Genomic DNA, 9,321 nt, shown 5'->3' on the forward strand with positions numbered 1-9,321 from the left:
TTGCGGGCGGATCGTTCGCGAAAAGCAGCGGGAAGTATTTTTTAAACTAAAAAGGCAGCTTGAATGCGTGTCTCTGACTGCAGGTGCGTTATTCCACAGACCCTTAAAAAACACTGCTCAAGTTTTCTTGACGTGGGATGGTTAAACTTACCAGTGGAAACTTTAAAATAATCAAGAGAAAAAGAATTAATGGCCAGAATTTCTTATACTTTAAAATTGGATAAGCTTTAAGCAATTCTCTTGTTCCTTTATGCGTAACAAGCTCAAGACTGATTTATGTATTTTCTTACAGTGGCTTTCAGACAGGAAGAAAAGAGCTTTACAGAAGAAAGATGTGGGTGAGTTTTCCCGTCGCAGGGTCCTCGGTAGCACTCGGCTGCACATGTACAGCACGCGCGTCCAGAGGGAGACGCTTTACTGACTGATACAAAGAAGTTACGCATAGCTCTTGTTTTAAAAACTACAAAATTAAAGCTATAAAGAGTTATGGTTAGAAGGCCATACTTCAACTTCCTACACAGCTTTATATAAATAGAATATTACCAATATTGCTTCAAATTTCAGGCATTAAATATTGGGGTTGTAGATTGCACAGAAACGTGATGGATGAATTCCATGTATAGCTTACGGTAAAGTCCAACTAGAAACTCCTCTATGTGTAGTATGCTCATGTTAGAGTGCAGGAACATCATAATTTTAGCCTGAACTTGTAATCCAAAATAAAATATGGCTATTTACATACCATAAGAAGGGTTGTATAAAAACCTCAACCAACCAAACATGCGTAGAATTAACAGGAGGATGGAATATATTATACAACATTTTAGTTGTGTAAAATGTGTGATAAATATTTGCTATTACATTATAGAATAATTTGTTACATAGTTACCCCCTCAGAATAGGCATTTATTTTGCATGGAGGTAGCCTGTATCTCAGCATTAACAGACTGTATTAATCTGCTTATAACATGCGTTAATTAAAAGATCTTTATATTTTAAAAGATCTTAAAAGATATTCCCTATATTCAATTGACTCAACGTGCTTCCATAAGAAACCATTACAGTTTTTTGGGCTGATACAATAGTGCTACCTTTAAAAAATTATTTTGTTTTCTTTTATTTCTTTATAGATATCCGTAGAAGAATTGAGCTTATTCAAGACTTTGAAATGCCCACAGTTAGCACAAAGATTAAGGTATCGAGAGATGGACAGTATATTATGGCAGTTGGTGAGTTAACAAAGTGCCTCTCTGTAGCAGAGGCCAAAAGTGCTAGAAAATCTTGATTGCAGAATGACTTAGTATTTCAGGTAGAACTGATAAGGGTTCATTTTTAAATGTAGCATTGGACAGAGTTTTGGAAGCTTACTCTTAAGATGCGATAGAGTGGCTGTCTTGGTAGTGGTATTGTGAAACACTTCTTCTTAGAATGCAGATGTTCTCAGAGTCATAGGATGGTTTGGGTTGGAAGCGACCTTTGAAGATCATCTAGTCCAATCCCCCTGCCACCGGGGGTTTATAATACAATTAAGAACTAAGTTCTTAATTATTTTCATTGTGTGTACATAAATTCGCCTTAAATAACTTCCGAGCATCATTGTTTGACTGTTGTTTTAAAGGATGGAGGATAATGCCACATTTTGTAACTGTCAAAGCAGGATCCCAACGTGAATACTTTAGTAGGCATTAATAGCATAAGGAGACTTGGTCTTTCAGACTTACTGGAAGGTATTCAATTCTGTATGATGTATCTGGTAATCAGAAGAACCTACATACAAGTAGGGTGCTTTCAGGCACCAAAGACATAAAACAGGCCATGAGGTTATGTTACTAAAAGGCGTGTTTTTTCAGTCACAGAGACTTTGGTAAGATCAGAATACTTACAGTTGAAATGCAGTAAAGCCTGTATATGCAAGACATTATATTTAAAAAAAAATGCTTTAATGGCTTTAATGTTATCTTTTTGTTTAATTTTTTTATTAAAGATCAAATTGTTTTTTCAGGAACTTATAAGCCAAGGATCCGCTGTTTTGATACCTATCAGTTATCCCAGAAATTTGAAAGATGCTTAGATTCTGAAGGTTAGTATAAGCTACAGCTGTTAGTACAAGGTATCTTTCATACATAATTCAGGTTGGACTCAAGTAGAAATTTCTCTCCCTGTGCTGAGGGGACAGAATGTACTTTGGGGAACACAGGAATCTAGAGTAAAAGGTCACCTAGTCTTTGCCTCTGTATTTTTCCCATTTCCTCCTCCTTCAAAGTTCTTTCCTCTCGGAGCGGTGTGAGGAATATAAGATTTATCTTGAGCCAGTAAGCACAAGGCTCGGAGGGTGAATGTGGCTGAAGGCTGCGCTCTGTTTGGGGAACACTGTGTGGGTGCAATGGCTGGGTAGCGGTCAGTTCTCCCTTCTTTCCTCGTCTGTGAAGCAGTAAGGTAGGAGGACGCATTGTGGTTGCACCATCGTTGCTGAAATGAGTTTTCGCTGTTTTCCCATTGGAGCCCAAACTCAGTAGGTGAGTTATAGGGTAAAGAGAATTCCCTGAGAGTGGTTTTGTTTGTTTGGTTTGGTTGTTTTCTTGGAAGCAAGATACTTAGGGATAGATGGTAGCATGGCCAAGGCCCTAATTACACCTTGTTTGCTACTAATTTGGAGTGAGAACAACTATGGTGAGGAAAGCAAGGAGCCATCTAGACAATGGGGAAGGGAGAATCTGCTGGCAGTTAGACTAGAAGAGGAGGTCAGAGCTGCTGTGGCTCTGAGTTTTAGGGTGCATAGATTTGGGGAACGGTGTGTGGGTTTTTTTGGTTTGGTTTGTTTTTTGTTAGAAGACTGATGGCTGAAAACTGGGATACGGAGGTGACCAAAGCAGTGAGGGAATAAGCATAGAGTGGCAGAAGTCCTACATCATTGCAGAAGAATGAAACTGGTCCAACTGTGATGTGTGTGAAAGTGATGTGAAAAATAAAAATTGAGAACTACTGAATTAAGTCAGGAAAAGGGGACTAGAGCATGGTAGTGTTTTTTTACCCTGTGCCTCAGGACTACAAGGAGTCACACAGGGTGAAGGGACGGTGCTACGACATAGTAAGAAGGGAGGTGGTAGGGGTTCAGAGAGGCTGGGGGGAGGAGGGTATGGCAAGAGTGAGAGCCGCTTTAGAAGAGTAGGAGCCATTGTAATAGTAAATGCTTGCTGGTAATTAAAGCTTAAAGTAAATTTTTTTGGACTGGCATCTTACTAGAGTGCAAAAGTATGTTTAATTTGAAATGTAGCATAGAGTCACTTCAGGTAATGAGCTACCTCATTTAAATGGAACCAATTTAGCTGAAGCAGCTACTCCCTAATGTACCCAACCCAGCTCATTTAAAACTAGGCAAAGTTCAATACGTTGCATTGTTCAGCATGGATAGTAGCTTTCAAATGTGTGATTTTTTTTTTTGAGCCTTAAAACTTTTTCTGTGGAAGTGCCGACCCCTTAGAAAGATCATGTGTGCAGATTTGTGCGTGGTATATCCGAACTCATGTCATTTTTTATCATCTTTGACGGATTACCAAAGGTCCATGGACCACACACTCACTGAAAACCATTTGATTAGACCTTCCCCGAGTCAATAAATACATGGTTGAGCATTGTGTTGAGGAACGTGTCAAGTATACAAGAACGATAAAAAGATTACAAGATTCTTCATATGTTTCTAAAGTTTTAGAAAACTACTTACTATTTTGCAAATAAAGTTATATAATTAAAGATTTTATCACAATGCCTGCATTATGCATTGACACCTGTGGGGAATACTTATATGACTAAAGGTTAGCATGAGTGTAAATGTTTTCAGGATTTCTGCCAATGTTTGCAAATAAGTTTGCTTACTTACTTGACTTAAAATTCTCTTGCTCTCTCCTCTAGTGGTTACGTTTGAGATTTTATCAGATGATTACTCAAAGGTATGTTTAATGTTTTCAATGTATAAATGAAGAAATTGTTTAATATGTATATTAAAATGCATTTTCATATATAGTAAAGGCAGTCAATCAACACAACTTTTGGAACAGAAAAGTTTTTTTAGAAAAGCAAACAGGATAAACATTTTTTGTGCTTTCAAAATGTTGTTTGTTTTCTTTGTCTCTTTGTATTATAATTTGCCTTATCACTTTTAAAGTATTTTGTCTGTACTAGAGAAAAACTTCAAATAATGATCTACCCTACAAACAATAATGTGAGAAATGGAATTAGTTATTCTTTCTAGGGTGACATTTAGTTACAGTCCCTTGTGATGAGTGATACACAGATACACCATTTTTGAGAGGTGGGATAGCTATAGATAATAGCCTGATTTGCCAGTGTTGTTGTAGCCATGATCATCATAAGCGTATGAATGAGGCAAAAATTGTGAAGAGAAGTAATGTCTTCCCCCTCCCCCCAAAAGTGCTGTACCTGGAGGAAACATTGAGTTCTTAGGACCATCAGCCCTTTTTCAGGCCCAATACGGTCCACTTCTAATTCTGTTTAACACCTAGAAAAGTGTTTATGTGCTTGAAAGCTCATCTGTTTTCTCCAGCTGCAGCAGTTGGTGTCATAAAAGATGTTACCTCTTTCTGTAAACTTTGCTTTGCTGATTCATCAAGGTGTTATGTTCCAGATTAAATACAAAATTTAAGCATATAATTTTGCTGGTTTCATTAGGACAAGCCTTTTTTTTTTTTAAGTGTTTATTTTAATACTTTTTTTCTGAGAAGAAACCTTAGCATTTCCCGTACAGGTTTGTTCTAATAAATATTTCTATTTGGTCAGAGACATTATCATCTAGCCTTCTAGCTTTAGTCTTTTCAAAATTTTTCCCCTGTGAGATTTCCAAGAATGTGCATTAATTCAAGTAGCAGAAGGTGGTGACTGATACAGTACAGTAGCCTCCCACTTGTCTGTCTGTGGGAGAATGTTTCTGGTTGTACAGACCAAACAGTTATTTGGGAGACTGAGGAACACATTGTGTTGGCAAATATGTTTCTGACTGGTTACGAACAGTAAGGCTTGTGCATGTTTTCAACTGAAACTGGTACTATATTTCAGAGTGAAGCCCTACTTTCACAACTTAATACAACCTTATTTTCAATTTTCTTTTCCTAAAACTTACCAAATCATTAGAAAGAAAACTAATTTCAGGTAGCTGTCATAATGTTTTGAACATGTTAGAGGGAACAATATTTGAGAAATTACACTTGAAATGCTTAGAATCATAAAAATATTGATTGGAAGGGGACCTCCAGATGTCTTTTAATGCTTGAACAGGACTGTCAAAAACTGCAAACGTGGAGGTTCCACAAATTCACTGAATAAATTGTTGCAATGGTGCACTACCTCATCATAAGGAATTTTTCCTTCCTGCCCAGGAAAATATGAAATTTTCACTGTTGCTACTGCAAAGAGTTTGACTCTTGTCATTTTTGTAACTGCACTTCAGTTGCTGGCCGCTGTTAGGTTGTCCTACACGGTGCTCTTTGCCTGACTAAACAAGCTAAGATTCTTCCAACCTTTCTTTGTACGTTTTGTGTTCTGCCCCTTGTCTGTCTTGGTAGCCCTCTTGATGCTCCCAACATCCCTCTTGAATTGGGGGGCCCAACTCATGCTTTAGTAGTGCAGGGAAAATAGCTTCTTGCCTGTCTGCTCCCGCTATCCTCCTAAGATCGCCTTTTGAGGCTTATTTGCATTTTCACAGTGCAACGCTGTTGGCTTGCATTCATACTGGTATCCATAAGGCCAGTAACATTCCTGTGCTCTCCTAAGTTTTAGACTGAAAAGTTTTAGACTTGGACTAAGTTTCAGACTTAGGAGAGAGTGGTATCTTTTTTTCCACAGCCTTTTGCAAAAAGACATGTATTTCTGCTTAGTATTTTTGCCACACACTGGTCGCTATGCTTTTGCTACCCTGAGGTTGTAGTGACCGAAATTAATTTAGCATGAAGGAAAGACAAACATGATTTACAGTGAGTTGTATCCACTGCTAATGAAAGAGGACACAAATATCTTCAAGTCCAATATTGTAGAAATTTATCGTAAAACAGAAAATTATTAGACGTAAGGCAATCATTAGCAGAATATTTGGTTGCATTTGGCAACTACCAAAAACTTGCTAAAATCTTTTTGGAGGTGGGGTGGGTGAGAAAATTCACTTTTCTCATTGAAAGCAAACTGCATCTTCTCTCTTCCTGGTAACAGGTTTTTGATGGCTTACTGGTAGTGAAGTAAGAGAATGTGATACTGGTATTTTTAAATGAAATAACGGTTTATTTTTTTGTTCTTCTCATAGTTTATTTAGCTTCTGTACTGCACAAAGATGCAGACATTTCTTCTTTAGCAATCATGAAAGAGAAAAGATTTGATCTGGGCATTGTTTCAAATAAATAAGTAAAGAGCTTTGCTTGTTGTAAACCTCTAGTTGAAAGCATAAAGGCATTAGGCACGCAAAGGATTGATTGGGATGTATATGAAAAACATCATTGTATAACATCAACTGTGCAGCTGCATCTGTAATCTCGTATGAAATCGTAGCTACGCTTCCGAAAGATGATACTCTACTTGGTCTTGGACCAAGATGAGCGAGTCCATGAATAAAAGTTGAAACACTAGGGTTTCTGATATCAGAAAAAGCATAAGCAAGGGGGGACTTAATGTTAAATAGAGGCATGAAGTACTAGTCCAGGTTAGTACTTTCTCCATGCCTCGTAAGGGAAGAATATACAGATACATAAATAAAGATGACCGATTCAAAATAACTTTTGTACCTCGCCTTTCCTGAGCTTCTCATCCTTATTTGCATTGCTAACAATGTAGTCCAGCAGTAGGAAATTTAAAATCTTCATTATCTACTACTTTTAGAAGATGCATGGACTATACTATAAACTAAACTAGCACTTTTCTAATCTGAGCTAAATAGGGGTGAGGCTCAGAGTCAAGAGTTATATGGATAATCGCAGGCTAATTTAATTGTTTGCATGCATCGTGGCATGAGTTTGGGCCAGGCCAACTGTTCCTCTATCACACAGTGCCTGGGCACGGTTTGAGGTGCAGCATGAGTGTAACGGATTGTGTGGATGATACTGTCTCTGTTGGAGCGGGAAGAATTCCCGCATATGGATATGAGTTGTACCATGTTAACTTGCCATCAGGACTATAGGGGCAGGTTCTGACTTACTTTATTTACTAGTATAGATCTAGCCTTCTAGTAATGCCTCCCTGTGGGCTCTTCCAGGACTGAGATGTTTGTCTAAGTTTCAGAAAGGAACAATGTGCTTATTCAGTTGGCAAACAACAAAAAAAATGCACAAAGGTCGTTGGTGTCATTTATTGTAACGCTGCCGTGCATCAGGATGTATAGTACACGTGCTTAGTACCTGTGAACATATTGGTGTCTGCGTGGCATTGTACCTGGAAGAAATTATTATTAACTCTAGTGTCTGAAAGAAGTACATGTTAATTTTGGTGCAGCATAACACCGAGATGACTGTACTGCTTCTGGTTGCAGAGTCACTTTCAGGGTATCGCATATACTCTTGTGAATATTCATTTATTCGTTATTAATAAAGCACTTTGCTGTGGCTAGTGAGAATGATGAGGCACTAGTAGAGTCTATCATTTTAGTAGAAATGGTTTAAATGGGTTGTGATAAACCTGTGTGAGCTTGAAAAAAATCACTGGAGTTTGTGCTGTAAGACAAGTTGAGGAGGTTGTTGTCTGCTTCTGTATGTTTCAGTTCTTTCTATTTTATTTTCAGATTGTCTTCTTGCAGTGTGACAGATTTGTGGAGTTTCATTCGCAACACGGCCATTACTACAGGACAAGAATACCAAAATTTGGTAGAGATTTTTCTTATCACTATCCATCGTGTGACCTGTATTTTGTAGGAGCAAGGTATTGATTAAGTGGATTACTTTGTTTCACTTTTGTTAGCGATGTTTTCCAAGAATAAAATTAATATTAAAATACCAGAAAAGTTAAAAATTAGAAGAAGTGGCAATTCCTTCCAAATTAATAATGGAGACAGTTTGTGGAGAGTGGAAAATGCAGGAAGACTAAGATTCATTGTTTCCTGTACTAAGACTTTTTTTCTTTGATTCTTAAGCCAGGTACATCATGTATTTGCAAATTTGTTATAAAAATTGCAATTCAGTGTACTGTTTTAAAAAGTGATTAGCATCTAAGTAAAGAATATTAAATAACTTTTTCTGTCCTGGTTGGTGTTTTGTTGCTGTTAAAGTGTGAGTCAAATCACATAAAATAATTGAGTTTGTGAGAAGACATAGTAAAAATAAAATTAGGTCTTTGGGGTTTCAAACAAAGTAAGTAGCAATTCAAGATGTAACGTAAGTCATAGGAAATTAAAAGATATTAAGAAAGGAATTAATGCCTCTTTTCCCTGGAAAAAGAGTAATTCGTAGGATATTGCAGTGTCATAAATATCTTTGGTGAACGTGCATATTTTTCTCTGTATTTTTAACACTGAAGGACAGATATGTTTTAGAATGTGAAGTCTGAAAATTGTGTATTTGGTAAAATTAGGCTGTCAGCAAGAATCTTTATAACTCCTCCTACCTTAGTATTCTAAGAGAAAGGAGTAATTTTGGATTTTTCTTTGTAGTTCTGAAGTATACAGGCTAAATCTGGAACAAGGAAGGTTTCTCAACTCCCTGCAAACTGACGCTTCGTAAGTTATCTGTAATGCATGACGTCTGTCTGTCTTCTTTCCACCAGGTGGAAGCAAACTACTAGCATGCTCACCATCGGTACTGTATCTGAATACTGCCCAAACGCATTGTAGCGTTGAAAAGGAACATATGCTGAGTCTGAGCCTCATTTTATGTTCTGTAATTCTTTGTTCTAGTTTTTGTGTTTTAATTGAGTTTTCTTTTGTGGATATTTTAAAATTGCTTAATATAAACTTGTAGTAGGTACTATATAATGTGATCTTAAGAGCATTTCATTAAAACTTTGCCATTACTGCTCAATTTATCCATCATATAGAGATCTACCCACAGGGTATATACTTTCCCAGGCATGTCTTTGTCCTTCTGCTCTTGGAGTAGCCCAAAGAGAATTTTTGTATCCCCAGCGTGTGTCTGATTCTTTTGAAAACCCTACCAGAGCAGGAGCTGGGCTTTTTTTATTGTGGGAGAGGCAGATGAGAAGAACAGACTTGACTAGATAAAGTGGCTAGTTGGTGGGCAACAGCTGCTGCTCAGTGGGTAAGATAGTTTAATGGACGAAGGAATATTTGGACAGGCATTATTACAGAAACTGAGCAGCAGCAAAAAAAACCCAGGAAAA

General features: G+C 37.4%; 1 protein-coding gene across 1 annotated transcript in view; it reads left to right on the forward strand.

The window, feature by feature from the left end:
- NOL10 (nucleolar protein 10) overlaps positions 1-9,321 on the forward strand; it is a 55,203-nt gene that overhangs the window by 1,420 nt on the left and 44,462 nt on the right. The window contains exons 2-7 of the mRNA XM_009332506.1: positions 293-338; positions 1,131-1,229; positions 2,003-2,080; positions 3,910-3,947; positions 7,772-7,908; positions 8,636-8,701. Coding sequence (XP_009330781.1) covers positions 293-338; positions 1,131-1,229; positions 2,003-2,080; positions 3,910-3,947; positions 7,772-7,908; positions 8,636-8,701 — 464 coding nt within the window. The remainder of the gene's footprint in view (positions 1-292; positions 339-1,130; positions 1,230-2,002; positions 2,081-3,909; positions 3,948-7,771; positions 7,909-8,635; positions 8,702-9,321) is intronic.

The sequence above is a fragment of the Pygoscelis adeliae genome, unplaced genomic scaffold (assembly GCF_000699105.1).
Source record: "Pygoscelis adeliae isolate BGI_AS28 unplaced genomic scaffold, ASM69910v1 Scaffold168, whole genome shotgun sequence".
In the NCBI taxonomy this organism is placed as follows: Eukaryota; Metazoa; Chordata; class Aves; order Sphenisciformes; family Spheniscidae; genus Pygoscelis; species Pygoscelis adeliae.